The 18,771-nt window shown below is 41.7% G+C and overlaps 1 protein-coding gene across 7 annotated transcripts in view; it reads left to right on the forward strand.

The window, feature by feature from the left end:
- Positions 1-870: 870 nt before the first annotated feature.
- NPAS3 (neuronal PAS domain protein 3) overlaps positions 871-18,771 on the forward strand; it is a 901,514-nt gene continuing 883,613 nt past the window's right edge. For 4 of the 7 annotated variants that reach the window (XM_070427774.1, XM_070427793.1, XM_070427783.1 and 1 more), the window contains exon 1: positions 882-1,028. In XM_070427774.1, coding sequence (XP_070283875.1) covers positions 958-1,028 — 71 coding nt within the window. In that variant the 5' untranslated portion in view covers positions 882-957. Of the gene's footprint in view, positions 1,029-5,195; positions 5,344-18,771 lie in introns of those variants that run through there. The other 3 variants (XM_070427757.1, XM_070427766.1, XM_070427801.1) reach the window with 2 other exon arrangements.

Raw genomic sequence — 18,771 nt, forward strand, 5'->3', positions numbered from 1 at the left:
GTCCCTTCTCCTAAAGGGAACAAACTCTCCATTGCACAAAAGCGGGTTTCCCTCCCCTCCTCCTTTGCACACTACCGCTCCCCGACAAGCATCAAGTTCTCCAGCAGTCCAACTCCAAGTTGGCAGCCTTAGCGCTGCCTGGTGTGCAGAAGACGGACCGAGAGGGGTCCGGGCGGTGAGGGGAAGCTCTGCGGGGGCCCCCGTTCCTGCACACGCAGGCTGGAATCCAGGTTGCTGGAAGCCACGGGAGGCTCGAGCCTGCCTGGACTGTGGAGGGTGTTTCTCTAGAGAAAAGAGGGAATAGAGCGCGCTTGTCCTGCACTTTGGGTCGGAAGTGCGCTGTGTGTGTGTGTGTGTGTGTGTGTGTGTGTGTGTGTAGGGGCGGGAAAGAAAAGCACCCTCCCTGCCCGTCATTCCCTTGCACCGGCCAAGTCCTCGCCAAGCCTCCCGGTGCATCCTTCCTCCGCCACCCCCTCCCCTTCTTCCCTCAGCTGGGCTCGCGCGGCGCAGCCGGAGCAGCCAGTGAGAGCAACATCCTGGAAAGAGGGGGGGAGCATCACCACCCCCCAAAAGGGAAAAAAGGCCCCACCCTGACACGTTTTGCTGTTTGCAAGTCCCTCGCACCCCGCCACCCCCGCACCTCCTCCTCGCGCTCGCGGCCCCCCCAGCCCGCTGCGCGCACATCAAAGCTCCTCTCCGCCGCGCACAGTGGCCGCGGCTCACTAATGGGATTGCAGGCTGGTGCCTGGCTCCGCTGCTGCCGCCGCCGCTGCTCGCGCTGCTGCTGCTGCCGCCGCCGCCGGAGCCCCAGCCCGAGCCCCCGCCAGCCGGAGCCCAGAGCCGCCGCACCCGGGGGCCGAAGCCGCGGCGATGATCCGAATCTTTCCGGATTTCAGCGTGCAGGTGACGGCCGCGGCGGCTGGCGGGGCGGCCGCGGGGGTGCCGGCGGGCGCCGGCATGGGGAGGGCCAGCGCCGCGGCCAACGGCACCCCGCAGAACGTCCAGGGCATCACCTCCTATCAGCAGCGGTGAGTAGTCCCGCCCGGGCTGGGAGCGTGCCCCCGTCCCGGGGTGCCGGGGTGGGACGCACTTTACCTCCTGTTTTCTGTGTTACGACACATGCACATCGCTAGAGCGCACTTTGCTCGCCCCTCGTTCCACGGAGGAGAAAGAAAAGAATAATTCACAATTCGGATCGAAAGGCACTCCGATGTGCTGACAAAGTGAAATCGTCCTTTGCTCTCTGCCTGGCCCCGAAGCCAGAGCCTCAGTCCCGCTAGCCAAAGAGTTGCAGAGAAGTCTGAGACACCGCACAAGGTGCTTTGGCAAAGTTTGGATCCCGTCCCCTTCAGCGGTGCTCTCTCAGTGCCTCCGCCGGGTGCCGACTCTCGCTGACGGGCAGCCAGGGCGGCAATTGATCACCCGAGGCTGATTGATCATTTGTTTCCAAACAGAATAGGAACGATTTTCACGTGTAGCTGTAGACTTGCAATTCTACATAATAGTGTTATCGTGTCACCTGTTACTACAGGGAAATACAGCATGAAATCCGAGTCTCCTAGGCGCTGTTAAGTATTCATCTTAAACGCATTATAATGCAAATGCCTAAGATTCAGAGATGCGAGTTAGGAAGCAAATTTTACAAAGTTAGTCTAGGTGGTGAGAAAGAAGCAAGTTTTAAAGTATGACTTGTTTGCATTTTCTCCCAGATATTTAAAAATTTAAAAAATATGACTGTGACGTTGAAATAGTAAACGTTCTTTGAATCAGTAAGGAAAGAAAGGAAAAAAAAATTACCACCACCAATGCCCTAGAACCCTAAAGTTTTTCCTTAGGGACAACTTGTGATGTCCCAAGATTGTATGGAAAATGTAATCCACAAAAATGTGCTGAGGAAAACTAACAATGTAGTATGAAAGGTAAGCCCCCCCCCATTTGTGGGGCTCAGTTCTTTTAGAAGATGGAGAGAAAACAAGAACACATGAAAATGTGAAATTAAATATTTGTGTTTCCCAGATTGCACACGATTAAACATCTGAGAGATTTGCCAATGGCATTTAACTTAAAATATACACAATGCATAATTCAAACAACAGTTCCTATTTTTACCTTGTATTTCAAACTTCATTGATTTGAGAACCTTTGATTTGAACCAACAGTGTTTAAACTGAAAAGGTTAAGATAATCTATCACTGCCATATTTTGTGCCTTCTAACCAATGGCTCAGCGGCCAGAGCAGATTTTGCATAACACACTGTTTTCCAAGTTGATGCCCAATGCTGCAAATATTCTGTGGAAGACTTCATTATATGCTTTGAGTACTGTTGGAAGTTTTCAAAAAAGTCTTGAAAATAACTCAAAAAGAGGCTGTTCCTTGTCACAGAGATTTTTTTGTTGTTGTTGTTTAAGTTATTCTAGTCTTGTTTTACTTCAGTGATTACAAGAACCTTTAATACAAAAGATCTGGGAATCTTTCAAACATAAAGGACTTAGAAAAGAATTCGATTTATAAAAGAATTAGATTTTTTTTCATGGTTCAGGTATGGTTTTTTGTCACTTATAAAACATTTAAATGACAATAGACTCAGGCGGTCACTTTAACCAGGAAGTGGAAGCAATTGTCACAATAGTATGGTCTGTGAAGTAGGGATCAAGGGTCAGAGATGTCAGATAGCTTTTGGACCATTTCAGGGAATTCTGGGCAACTTCAACTAGCCCATAAAATATAAATTGGGCGTAAAGGGAGGTGGTGGATTCAGTCTGTAGATTTGTTCTCAGAGTGTTGGTGTCTTTTACCATGAAGAGATTCCCATGTCCAATTTTCCTGTAAGTCAGGAGCATCCTGGGGTTGCTCTCCATGGTCCCCCACTCCAACACTGACAGCTCAATGATGCCTTCCACAGTCACCTTTGCAATCAGGCCACTTCATCAAGTCACATAATCCCACCACTTGTTCTAAAGACTAAAGCTCTGAAAACAATCAACTCTAAAATTTAGCCTTTGGGAGGTATTATTCCCTTCCTCTCTTTTTACGTCCTGTCACATTGACAGAAGAGAAGGTGTTAGCTATGAAAAATGTAGCCGCCTTTGGTTTCTTTACTCCGATTTGATGACACCTGTTACTCCTTTGAGTTTCAGTGAATTTGGAGACAGGAGAGTGAGTCATGTGGGGCAAGATTATTGGCAGGTGTTTAAGGGAGGGTCTGAGTCAGCAGTTAAATCCCCTGTCCTCTGGCACTTCATCAGGAATGTAGGCCACCAACATGTTAGGCTTTAGGGGCTATGAGGGGCAGACTTAGTTTCCACCTCAAGACCTGGATATGATCTCTAAAGCAAAAAAAAAAAAGAAAAAAGTTTTTTATTAAAATCTTTTGGCAAGTCTGATGAGGGAGTGACTTGGGTGGTGGTGATGTGGGTGTGGAGGGGTTCATGCAGAGTGGCCTGTTGGGAGAACACAAGCTTTTCTCATTTGTCATCTTTGGGCAGAAACACCCTCCTCTGGCTGCCCTGGAGTTGTCCAACTGGCAACTTTCCCTCCTCTCTCCCAGCCCATATATCTTGGACTCAACACTCTTAAGTTCATTTTTCAATCACTCTCATCTTCTCCTACCTGTCGAGTGTACTCCAAAGAGAATTCGAACACCATCATGCAGATTAAACACCTCTGCGATGAAAAACATATGTTTTCAGTTTCCAACTCTCAACCTCACTTTACTGGAATAGAATTGTAGGACTGAATGGGACCCCTTTGCAGGTCTATTTTTTCTTAAATTTAAAGTACAGTGCAAAGCTTCACATAGGACCGTTTTCCTCCTGGCTTTTTCGTTTATTCAAGTGCTTTGGGAGCCCCTTCCACTTTCTCGGTTGACACATGACTGACCCAAGTGTCTGCCCCCAAAGCTGCCCACACCCAGCAGAGTGCTTTAGTGGAGAGAACACTCTGAGCAGGGTCTACCCAGGTAACAGGATTCCAGCACTGGCCCTGCACCGAGTGGAGCTTTCCTTAGGCCTCGTTGGGCTGCAAGATGGGGAGGCAGCTAGGCTAGACAGAACCAGAGGCCCGTAGTTTGGTCCGGTCCTGTCCCAGGTACCGGGAGCCCAGCCGTGAGCGGCGTTTGTGCATAACTGCGTTTGAAGTCCTGGGGGTTCGCCTGTGAACCTGGGGTCTGCAGAAATGTATGTGTGCGAGTAATGCAGACGCTGCAGCTGGGGGAACAGGGCTGAGAGCACCAGGACCACGAGGTGCCGGTGCAGCTGCCGGGCCCGCCCACAGGGCTCTGGGCCGCTGGCTTGGCCGGCGCCCTCCCCACCCGCGTATTTCCTCTGCCCCCGAAGGCGCGCGGGACGGTGTCCTGCCTGAGCCGGCTCCCGGGGCCTCCCGGTTCCCCGGTTCCTTCCCCCCTGGCTGTGATTCTCCAGAGAAGGGAAGTGTTCAAAACTGCAACTGAGTGGCGTTGTTGCGCCAGCAGCCGAGCATCCCAGTCCCCTAGGAAAGAGAGGGAGAGAGGGAGAGAGGGATGGGGGTGGGGGGTGGAGGGGAGAAGGGGTGCAGGGGGGTGTGTGTTTGCCTGCGAGGGAGCGCTTTGGAGCAAAGTAGCTGGAAAATGCCCAGAAATACTTTCACAGCGGTCAAGCGGGGAAGCCCCCGGGAGTCCTCCTCCCCCGCCCCTCGGGGCCTCGGCCCCGACCGCCCCCCGCGGGGAGGGTGTGCGCCCACCTGCCACCCGCGGCTCCGGGGGGCGGCGGAGGGGGTGTGGCGGCGCGCGCGGTGAGAACCCGGAGGCGGCGGGGCCCTGTGCCCGGCTGCCCGCGGGCCGTGCGGCAGCCTCCCCCCCGCCGTCGCCGCCTCCCCCTCCTCCCCGCCGCCGGTCGCCTGTCTCCGCTGGGCATGTCTCGGGAGCCGGAGCGGCCCGGGCCGCGGGGGCTCTGCGGCGCATGGACGGCGGCGGCGCCCGGCGAGCAGGGGGAGGAGAAGGCGCAGGCGGCGGAGGAGGCGGCGACCTGCAGCGAGAGGCACCGGCGGCGCGAGGGGCCGGCCGGCCGCCGGCGAGGCTCCAGCGCCACTACTTTTCCGTAGCCTCCCCGCCTCGGCAGCGCGGCCGCCGCCGCCAGCACGGCCACGGCCACGGCCACGGCCACGGCCGCTGCCCGCCGGGCCCCGCCGAGCGCCGCGCACGCCCGCACTCACTCCCGCCACCCCGCGCACACGCACACCCCCCCGCCCTCCCACACCCCCACCCGGGGAGGGGGGGAGAGAGGCAAAAAGTAAGAGAGGAAAAAAAATAGCAGGAAGATGGCGCCCACCAAGCCCAGCTTTCAGCAGGATCCTTCCAGGCGAGAACGGTAACACTTTTCTGTTTATTGAACCTGCCGCCAGGGCGGTTGCTCCAACGCCGCCGCCGCCGCCGAGGCGCTGGGCCGGCTCCCAGCCCGCCTCCTGGGCCGCGAGCCCGCGGGACCCCGGCTGCCGGTGCGGGCGGCGCGCCCGCCGCTCCCCGCGCATTGTCCCCCCGCGGCTGCGGCGAGCGGGCTCCCGCGGCGGCCGCGCCGGGCTTCCCGAGCAGTCGCACCAGCTGGGCTCGGCGAATAGAGTGACTCGCTGCCAGAGGAAAAAAAAAAAAAAAAAAAAAAGGAAAGAAAAAAAAGGAAAAGAAAAAGAAAAAAAAAAAGAAAAAAGAAAAACAAACACAAAAGAGAAGGGGCTGCTGCGGGAGGGGAGCAGCGGGAGGTGGGGCCGGCCTCCCCGGGGCGCCGCAGGTCCCCTGGCAGCTGCTCTCTAGGAAGGAATGAGGCTGGGGAGGGGGGCGGCGGGAGGAGGAGGAGGAGGAGGAGGAGGCGGAGGAGGCGGCCGGGGGCGGGGAGCGAGCTCGCGCCGGGCCGGGCTGAGTCGGAGCCGCCGTGTCCGAGGAGCTGCTAGGCCGGGCGAGGAGCGGAGCCCAGCGGGCGCGCGGCCGCCGCCTCCCGCCCGGGCTGTGCCCTCGACCACGGCAACTTGTGGGTCTCTTGCTTTGCCCTCCGCTCTCCCTTTCCCTCCTCTCCACCCCCCAACCTCCGCAGAAAGAGAAAAAAGATAAACGGGGAAACCCCACATTTCAAAGAAGCCACCAAACAGCGAGATGTGAAATGTGCCAACAGTTGGAGCATCTATGCCCCGTTAGTTACTGTTCCGGGACCTGTGTTATAAAAAGTTCCTGGTGAGAATTGCATATCCAGGCAGGGGCTCAGCGGAGCATGTCTGTTTGAAGTTAGTTAAACTAAAGCCAAAGGGAAAGGGAATTTGTATTCAAATATCCTTCACCGTCCTTCCTACGTGAATGGCATTGTTAGGTTTCAGAGTAACTACCCCCCCTTCCCCGCCCCCTCCACACCCCCCAGTGGTTTTCCCTCCTGCTGTCCACACAGCCTACTTTGTTTGGAATCTTTTTTTGCTATTAATTGGCAGTGTCAATGACATTGATTGCATATAGCATATTTGTTTGAGCAAAGTGAATATCTCTTTCTGTCTCTGAAGAGGAAATGCTCCATAGGAAGTATGAAATGTTACCCATTGATTCCTGAGGAAAACAAATGGGAGTGAGATGTAGGCACCCCGCCCCCCCCCCCACCCCGTCCCCAGCAGAGATGTTTACTTTCTTCAAATGTTTAATTGATCTTGAAGATGAGGGGAGTCCTTAGCTACAAAATTTAATTATTATTACATGGGCGGTTTAATTTTTGATACAACATAACATTTAACCTATAGCTTATAGCTAGAGAAAGCAGAGAGGTATTTAGACAAGATATTCATTTAAAAAGCTTCAGTTGCATTGTTGCTTGTCTCCTTCATACAATAAGGACTTCAGGATTAATTTTGTTAAGTAGATACATACTAATTCTAAACTCTAGGTAGTTTCTATATAAGTCACATTCCTGAGAGTAAACCAGTTCTTAGAGATGTTAAATGTGTATAGAATTTACTATCTGGTAACTCATATAGCTAAAATGAATATTTAGTATTAGCGTTTTATGAAGAATTCACATATTAACTATTTTACTTTTTTAGATAGAAAAATTGTATCAACATGGTGATGAACACTTTTGAAATCAGAAGATTATAATTTCCTTCCTCCCTTCCTTCTTCCCCCCTTTTCCCAGGTTCTATGGGGTAGTAAATGTATTTACTGGGATGGCCCCAGTAATCTCTCTAGCAGAGGCCTATTTGTGTGCCATTTTGGGAATTTCTCTGAGATAGGAATCTTGAAGATAGAATTAATTTGTGGAGGAAACTTCATAGCCTGTGCATGAGCGCTTTCTTTATCACCTGTCTCCATTTGGCATTCGGAGAAGGTAAATCAAAGTGCGCGATTTGTTATTCTGCTCCACTTGAGAGCTGAACTAAATAACACTTGGTCTGAAATTCTGATTGAAGTTGTAGGAGGATATACTGTATTTAATTTAATGCCCTTTAATAGCATCTTCTTGTTCAGCTCGGATGCTGTCATTTTAAAGGTTGGATCTGAGAAGGTTTAACCTGTAGGGAGAGGGAGGAGTAATAAGGAGGCAGGGGCCGGAGGAGCGATGTAGAGGAAGGGATGGAGGAGTTATAAACCAAATGTTTCAAACAATAATAACTACAAACTTGTCTCTGGTATCCAAACGGTTGTTTTACACACTGAGGGTTAACTTTGTTTATAGGGTTTTAAATGCTCTTAACACTTTAAGTGTAAACATTACACATGCCAGTTGTTTTGGTTTTGTAATGGGAAATGGGAAGTAGGGTGGTTGGTTCAGGAGGGGGTTTTCATAGTTACTTGCTAAGTAGAGTCATTTCACCTTGATGTTCACTCTGTGCCTGGAACTTGTTGGTTAGTAGTATCATTTCTTAGTAATGGTTGAACACAAGTAGGTTTATAAAAGGTAACTTTCTGTGGACATGCTTTAAGATCGTGACTTTCAGGCTTCTTTCTCTCATGGCACACATTAACTAATTATTAAAATTCTGAGACATGTTAAAAATAAATATTTTTTGCTGCTCTAACAATAAAATAGGTATGATTTTGATTCATTCACACCAGACAGCTATTGTTGTGTTGACTGTTGTCATTTTTTTTATTTGACAATCTAAGGGAAAAGAGGTCAGTGCCCCTGACTAAATAGTCAGGTATTGCATGTTTTAAAAATTCTTGTGGCAAACCAGTGTGCCATGGCACACCTGTTGAAAATTGCTGCTTTAAGTGATATCTTTTCAATTAATTTCAAATAATTAATATCATAAAGACATTTATGGACACTATTCTTTACTGCTTTTCAAATACATCAGTAATCAAAAACATATAGAAAAAGTATATTTATATTTGGTGGGATATTTGTGGATGACTCCAAATATTTATGAAATATCTGACCTGCATATAATAGTAAAGTAAACATTCATTTCCTTCTAATTTTGTTTACAGAGTAAATTTTGGAAAAATAAGGTCTTTCTTGATAATGTCTTTCATTGCTACTTAGTATTCTTTAAATTTCTCTGAATCATACACAGAGAAAATGCCTCTTTAGAGCCTTAAAAATACAAGCTGAAAACCTTATATATTTAAACGTGTTTGATTTTTCTTTAAACTCCAGTAGGCTGCAAATTATGTAGCATGACCGCAGAGTTTTTCCACTATGTGGATGTATAACCAGGAAAATTAGACTGACAGAAGTGTCAAGCATGTGATCTGCTCATGCTCGTTTGCAAAGCACATTCCTGTAGTCTAGGGCTTTTGGTTCAAAAAGTAAAGGTGGTGGTAGTGACTTTTGGGGAGGTATTTCTTGCTACAGTGTAAGCTTAAACACAGAGTGATAAATGATGATATGCGTTGTCTAGCACTTGCTTATATATAAATAGCTCCACAAGATTGCTTAAATGATAATCGAAAATATGAAATAGGATGGCCTTCATATCACAAGGCCAAGGGTCTACAAATGGAAAAACTGAAATAATGAAATATTTCCAAGGCAACAGACTGTCAACAAGAACTGTAATGCATGGGCATATCATAGAACCACTGAGAGGATATTAGATCGTATAACTCCAGAGCCAGGAGTTATAATGACCTTTATTATGTAGCACCCTCCCACATTACAACATCCTTCCATATTCCCAGTTTCTAATTTCTGAATGCAGAGATGTATAGCTACTCCAAATCTGTAACATACCAATTACTAGGTTTGATTTGTTACAATGAGCAAACTTGACTGTAACATTATTTGATGCTTTTGGGGGGGGGGGGGGGCGCGGGGAAGTTACGTAAGGTATTTTCAGCACCTAGTGGTGTCATGAGTAACATTTTGGTCCCCCTGTCTTCACATTCTTGAAAATATAACTTTTATATTTACTTAAAGGTAGGTGAAAAAAATCTCTCAGCAACGAATTGATAAGAATTACATTGCAGCTTATATAGGATCTACAGATTGGAACAGCTTGATGTTATTAGTTATATGAAGTTTTTATTTCCCCTGAAATTCTTCTACATGATGGTTGCTCTACCATAGAGCTATTTTATAGGAATGCCAGAATTTTCATGAACCCCTCGCCCCTTTTGCTCTGTCCCAGATCTTAGTTTGCAATCCACTGGCTTGTTCAGATTGTATATGTTTAAAACAGGACCTGAAGTTCAGAATCCCCTGCTCTATGGTGAAGTTTTCTACAACAGTGTGTGTGTGTGTGTGTGTGTGTGTGTGTGTGTGTGTGTATGCATATATGTATATACAAGCTTTTGTAAAGCAGCACTTTGTGTGTGTGTAGGCAGTGCAGCTTTTATTTAGTTCTTTTTTAAGCTGTAGAGCTTTATATTTGGTGGGATATTTATGGAACATATGTCATGAAGATTAGTAACAATGACCCCAATGTAAACCTTAGTCTATTTATGTTTTCTTATTTTTCCTGCAGTTCTTGTGACCCTTTTTCCTATGGATAATGCCATCTCTAAATTTAAAGAAAATTCAGCACACAGGAGGGAGGAAGTAGCCTCTCCCTTGGTGGATACTTGGCCACTTATTCTACATTGTAGCATTTCATACTTGAAATAATTTTTAAAAACATTTGCATTGCCATTGGCTTAGAATCTAACTTCAGGCGTTTTATAGACATTCCTTAATTGTTTACAATGGGTAATGCTGAAACCTAGTGGAAGAGTTTGTGTGTTGAAAATTTTAATTGATTAAAATACTGATTTTAAAATTTAAATGCTATGAAAGTTGCACATAACAGAATGTGTAAAACTTTATTTAAATCTGTATTATGATTAAGTAAGACCTACTAAAATTTATGGGAAAATATATTTATGTTTGCTTTGCATGAAATGATGTTAGTATTTTCACAGTAAATAGTGCCCCCCCGCCCCCTCCCTTATTGGGCATTGTAATAAACCAACTGTAACCAAATGTTATTTTTCCTGTGCTGGGCCACTTTAGTGTGAATAGGTAGGATGTTTGCACTATTAAGTTTGATAGAACCTTACATAGTTAGAATAATTTGTAGTAATATTAATAATACTACAGGGTACAAGTAGGATATGGCTTGGTAAGAGGGAAGTGATCGCTACTATATCTGAAATGACTAGTGTAGTGACAAAATTAAACAACACTTGAAGTTATTGTCTGTATATATTTCTAAAGCGTAATGTTTTGGTGAATTAATTGGAATAGTTGTGGCCTTTTGCACAACATCATGAGATGCAAACTGAAAATCCCATATTAGTATGGCCCAAAGTGCTTGTGGCCCTTGCCGGTCATTATTGACTGGTTCGCACACTCAGCTTTGTTTATTGAACCTCTCCTATGGACCATGGGTTAGTAGTGAATAATATATCCTGTAGGAGCTGTTGCTCTGGTCATAGATTTATCCCTGTTTTGGACATGCAAAATATTACAGAGATCCAGAAAACACCTTTTCTGAAAGAGGAAGAGGTGCAGAATTCATGGAAGTATACATAAGGCTCTCTATTGCTTTTGACTTCTGTTAGCTTAGTATTCTGGGGGACAGACATTCAGCTTGTAAAATATTGGAATTAACGATTATGAAATGATTAGTTCTAGGTAAACAAGAAAAAAAGATGCTATACAAATAATATATTATTGGAAATTTTAAAGAAGATGTCTGATGGTATGTAAAAACAAAAAAAGGCCCTGGCTGATTTGGCTCAGGGGATAGAGCACCAGCTTGTGGACTGAAGGGTCCCGGTTAGATTCTGGTCAAGGGCACATGCCTGAGTTGTGGGCTTGATCCCCAGTGGGGGGTGTGCAGGAGGCAGCTGATCGATGATTCTCTCTCATCATTTATGTTTCTCTCTCCCCCTCCTACTTCCTCTTTGAAATCAATAAAAATATATTTAAATAAATAAATAAATAAATAAATAAATAAATAAATAAAAAAAAGAGAGATCACATATGAGGATGAACATTACTGGACACTACTATGTTTCAAGTCCTGTTACTTCACAGTAATTTTCTCATTAGTTTCCCCATTGCCATATGAGGGAAGTGCTAATATCCCATTAATGGATGAGCAAGTAGAGGCTTCTCTGTTCTCAAGGGTGGTAGAGTTAGAGATTGAATTCAGGTTTGGGCAGAAGTGTGGAAGGGCCTGCAATTTTTGAAGTCAGGGATTTCTGAAGAGATGCTGGAGAGAGTTCCGACAACAGAAAGACCAAGCACATTATGGACAGTAATCAAGACCTCAGCTTCTTGGTCCTTCATCAGATGTTTGGAGAATTTCAGAAATATAGCGTTTATGAAGTTAGAGGAAGAATCAATGTTCAAATTATTTTCACTCTATTGTTTAACATTTGAGTAGTTTTGTGAGCAATATCCATGACTTACATATGTTTCAGGGCAGAGCTTTTTACTGAATGGTTAGAGAAGAATCATTTTGCCACGTACATAAGCCTATTTGGTCATAGCCTTGCAAGTACACCAGGACCTCCTCTGATCCTGAGTCTATGCCTCAGTTTGTCTGAAGTTTACAGTTAAGGAATTTTAATTTTGTGATAGTTTTGCCACGAAATGGTTAGAAACAGCCTCATAGAGCTTTCTGAGTAACACACTTTAGTGTCTAACTGTATTTCTGGATATTGGGCTATTACAGGATAAGGACTTGTACAAGTTGGCTTCTTGCCAACTTATCTGGCATATTAATAATGGCAGCAAGCATTTGTATAGCACTAGGTGCCAGGTACTTTTCTAAGGGTTTTGTATATAGTATAGGCCTTATTTAATTAAAAACATAACATGTTAAAAATGGATCACAATAAATACATAAATTATGTTATTATTTAGTGCCCCTCCTTCCCACCTCCTGCATTTTGAAGAACAGAAAGTCTTTGGTAATATTTTTATTTCTTTAATGCCAGGAATGAAAGGGGTTGGTTTGGTATAGCAATTTCTTGACAAAACTATACTTTAGGAAACTTTGTAGCATTTGACTCCATCTCTGCTCATTGTAGCATGTACACTAGATTTGATGTAGCAGACAAGCATGCCATATTTAGCTTAACGTTTTTGGATGTAATACTGTTAACCAAATAGCTTATTTAAAAATGTGCATAGTAGACATTTCAGAGTTTGAAAGGACGAGATAAGCAGTGCTTGAATATTTGTGGTTGGATGAGCTGAGCATTTTGCTGTGTATCTTAATTACTCACTTTTATATTCATAAATTTTTTGTTTACATAAAGAATAGGTTGCTATATAAAATGTTGGGAATGGCTCATTTAGAGGGTTGGTCTGCTAAGATATTGAAGATAAAAAGCAGCAGTCAGTAGAAAGTATAAGTAAAAAATGGGCTGCAAAATTTATAACAGAATTCAGAAAATCTTAAAAGAAATCACAGTTGATTATAGTATTTTATATACTATGCTAATGCAGAATTAAAGGTCTCTGACTTGGGTGTCTAGGTTGTAACTTATCAAATCTTTATCACATCTTTTGGAAAGTATTGCAGTGTAGCATTTTAAAACTACTTTATGGAATCATAGGTCATTTCAGTAATATCTCATGCTGGTAGACTGGGGCCATTTTATTTGTAAGATTTATAAAAATATTTTATTATGAAAAAATTAATATTGGATTGAGGGCCATTTTTATGAGAATATAACTAAAATTAACACCCTCCCCCAATCTGTGAATTTTCCTTTCTGCTATTGTAACACTGCAGAAAATGATATTAGCTCTAAACTTCATTCAGAAGAACTTTACTTAGAAAGATTGTAGTATTATGGTAGGGGCAAATGAAAATATTGAAACTTTGTAAAGCCTATCTCTGTCTCTTGTTCTAGAAAATGGAGATATCAGTGAAAAGAGATATTTTAGTAATTAATATGTATTGCACTTATGAAGGAACATTTTTTCCTACAAAAACAATTTATTCCTCAGGATCTATTACTGAAAAACATACCTTCTATTCATATATATGAATGGGATGGTTTTATTTACTGCACACAATTTCTATATATGATATACATGGTTTATATATACAATATATATACATATATATATATATATATATATGTGTGTGTGTGTGTGTGTGTGTGTATTTGTATAAACCAGATATACCATGTTTGTGCATATCTACCTAAAATGGGAAAATATTACAAAAATGTCTTGAACATGTTATAAATGTCTTATTTTAGAGCAAGTTAAATTTAAATATAGGCTGTGGATTGGTGACTTTTTTGTTTTCCTAATGCTGTAAAGAAAAGTAGGCTCATCATTTTTTTTGCACATTTTTATTGTTCTGTGTAAATGTAATTTGTTAATCCTGTGAAATTTGTCATAGATAAATTTGCTTGGATTATCTTGTCACCACCGTATCTGCATTCTTTTGTTCATTGCTTATTCATAATTTAACAGTCTGGCAGTGAGCCTTTTTGGGATGCTCACAAAAGATATACGACCTCTTCCAGCTGCTACTATAACCTGCAGAATGCACAGCAAGACATTAGAAACGTGAGGATTCCTCTACTGATTAAAGTGCTCTTCATTTAAACAGTCTGTTCATAAGAATCTCAGGAATCTTTGGCTACCAGCAGTTTTGATTTTTTTTTCTTCCTAACAGAATTAGTGCTAACAATTGAATCTTCATCTGGTATGAATTTTTCAGATTATCCAACGAAGTTAATTCCTTGAATGCTGTTTCTTCTTTATAACTAAATACTTAAAATTTTTGTATTTGGGGGTGTTACAGTTATTCAGAAATGTGTTCTTTTGGACAAGGAAGACTGGAGGGTGGAGGAATGATCACATCCTAATCTTAGAAGAAATGGTTGGTTTAATCCTACTTGAATCCAAGCACTTTACAGTTTATACTCTAAACACCCTGTATTATGTTATCTGGCATATATTAAAAATAGAATGTTAGTTGAAGTATAACCACATCTTTAGGTTTTCGTTATTCTGAATTAGTTTAGCATATAAATTTATTCTCATTTCCTCTCTCTTCTCTCTCTCTCTCACTCTCTCTCTCTTCTCGCTCTCTCCCTCAATCAGCAGATCAGTTTATGAGTAATGGCTAGTTTTTGCCTCTCTTCTGTGCAGGCATATGATTACGGTTCAAAATAATTCATTGCTAATCCATGCAGTATTGGTCCATCTCCATCACTCTGTACTGTGATTAGCGCCTCAGGCCTGCTGCCTCGCTTTCCGCCCTGATTTCCTTTAACTGCAGTCCTTGTTTTAATATAGTTCTGTAGTCACCACTCCCCCGCTAGCCCCCTCCATCCTCATATATATCGATTGCACTAGATTAATATTTATTTGAAGCTATTTTTCAGACTTTGTGAAAAATGTATTCATTTCTTCCTGTGACTCTTCATCTAAAGGAAGGGGAGAGGAACAATGAGGGACTCAGGTGTGCAACTCTTCTCACAGAGAAAAGCTACGACATTTCCCACCTGCATTCGTTGCTATGGTCAAGGTTTGTTCTTTATACACAGATCAGGTAACGTCGTTTCCTTTTAGACAGGCTAAGCTACAATGTTAACAGTTGAACTCTTGTTCATAACAGTTCTAAAATGGCTCTCTGTATTTTTCAAGTACATACTGTAGTCCGTGCAACCACCATAATATACATTGATCAGTTTACATTGAATATTTCCAGATAGGGACATGAAGCTATCGTTTTCCTTAACATCCGAATTTGCCAATTTTACCAGGAGGTCACCTAACAGATTTTTAAAAGACTTTGGTGCAGATCTCAGTAGTCCTGTGATCCTTTTAATAATTACTTTGGTCTCATTGTAGCCGTGTGTTTGAAAGTGTAGGTCAATGAGGATGATTGCATTCAGAATTTCATGATCTGTGTAGTGGAACAAATTGAAAGCAAAGCCTGTATCAATCACTGTGAAGGGAGGGTTAATTGTTACCGCTTCTCAAGCCTCTGGACAGATAAACCAGTAATGAAATACTTATTGCTCTGATATGTGAGTGCTAACGGATGAAACAATGGAAACAGAAGCAGTCGTAAGAGATAACAAAAAAGGTAAAGAAAAAATAATAAACTGGATGAAAGTATGGAACTGTGTATTGCATTAACTCTCTTAAAAGTAATATTGTTTTTAGCCTCCTACCCATCTTTTTTCTGGCAGGTTAGGGCAGTATCATATATCAGCTTGCTACAGCCAAATAAGAATATAAATGGAAAACTCTCCTTCTGTAAAAAAAAAAAAATCTATAAAAAAGTGCAGCCCTATGCTTTATAGGAACTCTGTATATTTTATAAAGTAATGTTTGACTTACTATTTAAGTGTTTCTCTTTTAAGACTATGGATGCTACCTATGTTAAATAATTATAAATGCACAGATGGCTTAAATTCCAGAATGCTTGAAAGGATTGTTTTGTTATCTTTGAATAGATTTTGGAATCGTTGGTCCACTATAGACCAAAGCATAGACGAAATTGTGAAATACATAAATAAATAATAAGAATAATAAATAAATAAGATTTAGTGTTGCAAAGAAATCTTGAGATCAGAGTAAACACATTTAACCATTTCTTCCATATGAACTTAACATTTAAACATTTGTTAGCTACTTATACGTTGAAATATATGCAAAAATATTTAGTCAAATTGAAGTCTTAGGCCCATGACAATCATCTCAACACAGTGGGTAGTTCTGAAAATTAATGAGAATGATAATACTGTAAAGACTGTTCCAGAGTTTGCCCAAATTCATTATCTAAGATTCTTGTTAAGAACATCTCAAAGAATTTTAACCAGGAAAATATATTAATGGTTAAAAAGCATTTTCAAAATCCTGAATTATAAAAGTATAATGGAATTATATATGCAAGAGTTATAGATAGTAATGCAGCTAGCAGAAGACATTATGAGGGCACATTTTTCCATAACCTGTATCGTTCTTGCATGTGGTTTCATCCATCAAGTTTAATCACATAGATTATTTTTTGTATTTAGGATAAGAAAATCAAGATCATTTAAAAAATACAATGGGTTTCCTTCCATTAATGTGGGGAAGCTTATAGCTATAAAAAGTTAGCTATGCCTCTTAGCAGTCATTTTAGCTTTGATACAAATAACTACTAACAAGATAGAACATTCTTAGCAAAAAGAAAGAACTGTTCCACGTCTTTGTATTAGTCTTTAGAAAGTCAAGAATTTCCAAAGGCCTGTTTCCATGCAGTATTATGTGGCGGCATAGCATTTTGAACAAATGATTGGGGCGTGCCCTTTTTATGACAGTAGCACCATCCTCTAATGCGGTTTTGCATATTGTAAAAGATAATTGTAATAGAAATGTTGTAATGTCCCTGGATCAGGGGATGTTTAAAGTGCTACTAAAATACACTAGGGTGTTAGTCAGTAGAGAGCCCTAAAAGTCAAGCTGTACCAAAGGGTGTCAATTTTTGTGTACAACAAAGGGCAAGCAAGAAGCAAGAAGTGTCCATTACTCAGTAATAGATGTGTCCTTTAGATAGTGGTCCTCGGGTATGGAGATTATCAGGGCAGTACATTATGAATTACCACCGGGGACTTGCTCTTTGATTCCTTGTAGAACAGTAGGTAATGGCATGAATCCTGGTCACCTGTGTGAGTTGTCCATTATCTTTATAGGAAGGTGTACTCTACACAGGTCTTTAAACCGTTTAGAGCCCGTTTCTTCATTTGTATAGTATTGAATTGCTAACATTTTTTCCAGCTACAAAAATTTATGACTACATGGTGATGTGGTTATATGATATGAAATAATGAATTAAAATATATGATGGATTTTTTAATGTAATGGTATTGGCATTTACAAACATTCTTTATTAGAAAACGACTAAATAAACTAAGTTTTTAGACCAAATGTGATGCTTGCCATGCAAATCTCAATCAATAAAATATAGGATATTAAAATATTTTTCTCCTATGAAAACATCTTTGGAAGGAAACTTCTTATTGCAAGAATGCCCAGAGGGACATTGCAGTGGAAGCAATAGACTGGATTAAGTTATTTTTTTAAAGTGACATATTATGCACATGATTCAATGTAACACTAAAGAACAACACTAAAAGTGTTTAGTGATAAATACATTTGTTGGTTAAATTCAATTGAGACAGTAGAACAACTCTGGAAATATTTGAAAATTAGATGATATACCATAAAGGAGGAAGTTAACAATGTAATATTTGATGGACAGGCGAGAGCTTAGGGGAATAACTAATCTCTGAAAAATTTGTGTGTTTCTAAAACATTTATAACATAATAAATTTCTACAGTGAGACATTTGCCCAAACTACAGTGCTTATTTTTTTTTAACTTTGATTTTTAAAGGAGCTTTCTTCTACTTTCTCTCCCTTACTTGTAAAGGTGAACTGATTCAGTGTTTGTAGTATAGACAGATATACATATTTATGATTGGGTAAGATTTCTTGCTTCTAAAAATTTAATAACTTTTAAAATAGATGTATCATTTAGTCAGTTATTGTTATAATTTAGTCACTTTTTATTGTTTTAGAATATTTACAATTAATGATATTAACAGCTAATGCAAGTGTATTACTATGAGATAATTAATTTTTTGCTTAATTTCTATATATGTAGATTATTTATACCTATATTCCATATATTTCCTGTAGATTAAGAATATTTTATCCCCTATATCTGTATTTTATGCTTAATTATCAGTGACAGTTTAATACCACTAATAAACATATTTTTCCCTAATAAACTCTGTTCCTCAGAAAGGTAATTTTCCATTTTTCTACTATGAAAACACTCAGGAAAAAATTTAAAAGCACGGTATAGTGGATTTCTGTAGCTCCTTTCTTTCCCTCTTCACTCATCAAAACCCTGTTTTCTCAAAGCTAATTTTGGGTGGGTGTTAGAAGATAATCTCATTAGAACATGTTATAGTTAGGAGAGAAGCTTATTTTAATTTTATAAAAGGAGCCAATGATAACAAACCAAATTTCAGTTACTAGAACATGGAGGACCCTCAGTGTGCCCTTGCCTGTCTCTTCACGGCACATGTGTATCCCCTCCCCAGAGACATGCTAGTCAGGGCTTTGACATAGCTCTGCTGAAAATTCAACATCTCACAGTGACATTGTTTTAGAAATATGCTAACTTTCGCACATTATTGTATAAAATGGGGACATAGCATCAGTTTGGTTAAATCCATGTGTTGTACATATTTTCATTGGTGAGCATGTTTGTTTTTCTTTTCTATCTAGTTAAAAGTCTCTCTCTGTGGTAAAGAGCTACCATCAATGAGGAAATTTATAATTGGGTGGTATGTTGTGACACCAA

The sequence above is a fragment of the Myotis yumanensis genome, unplaced genomic scaffold (assembly GCF_028538775.1).
Source record: "Myotis yumanensis isolate MYYU_CA2020_CCGP unplaced genomic scaffold, mMyoYum1.0.hap1 SCAF_1, whole genome shotgun sequence".
Lineage (NCBI taxonomy): Eukaryota > Metazoa > Chordata > Mammalia > Chiroptera > Vespertilionidae > Myotis > Myotis yumanensis.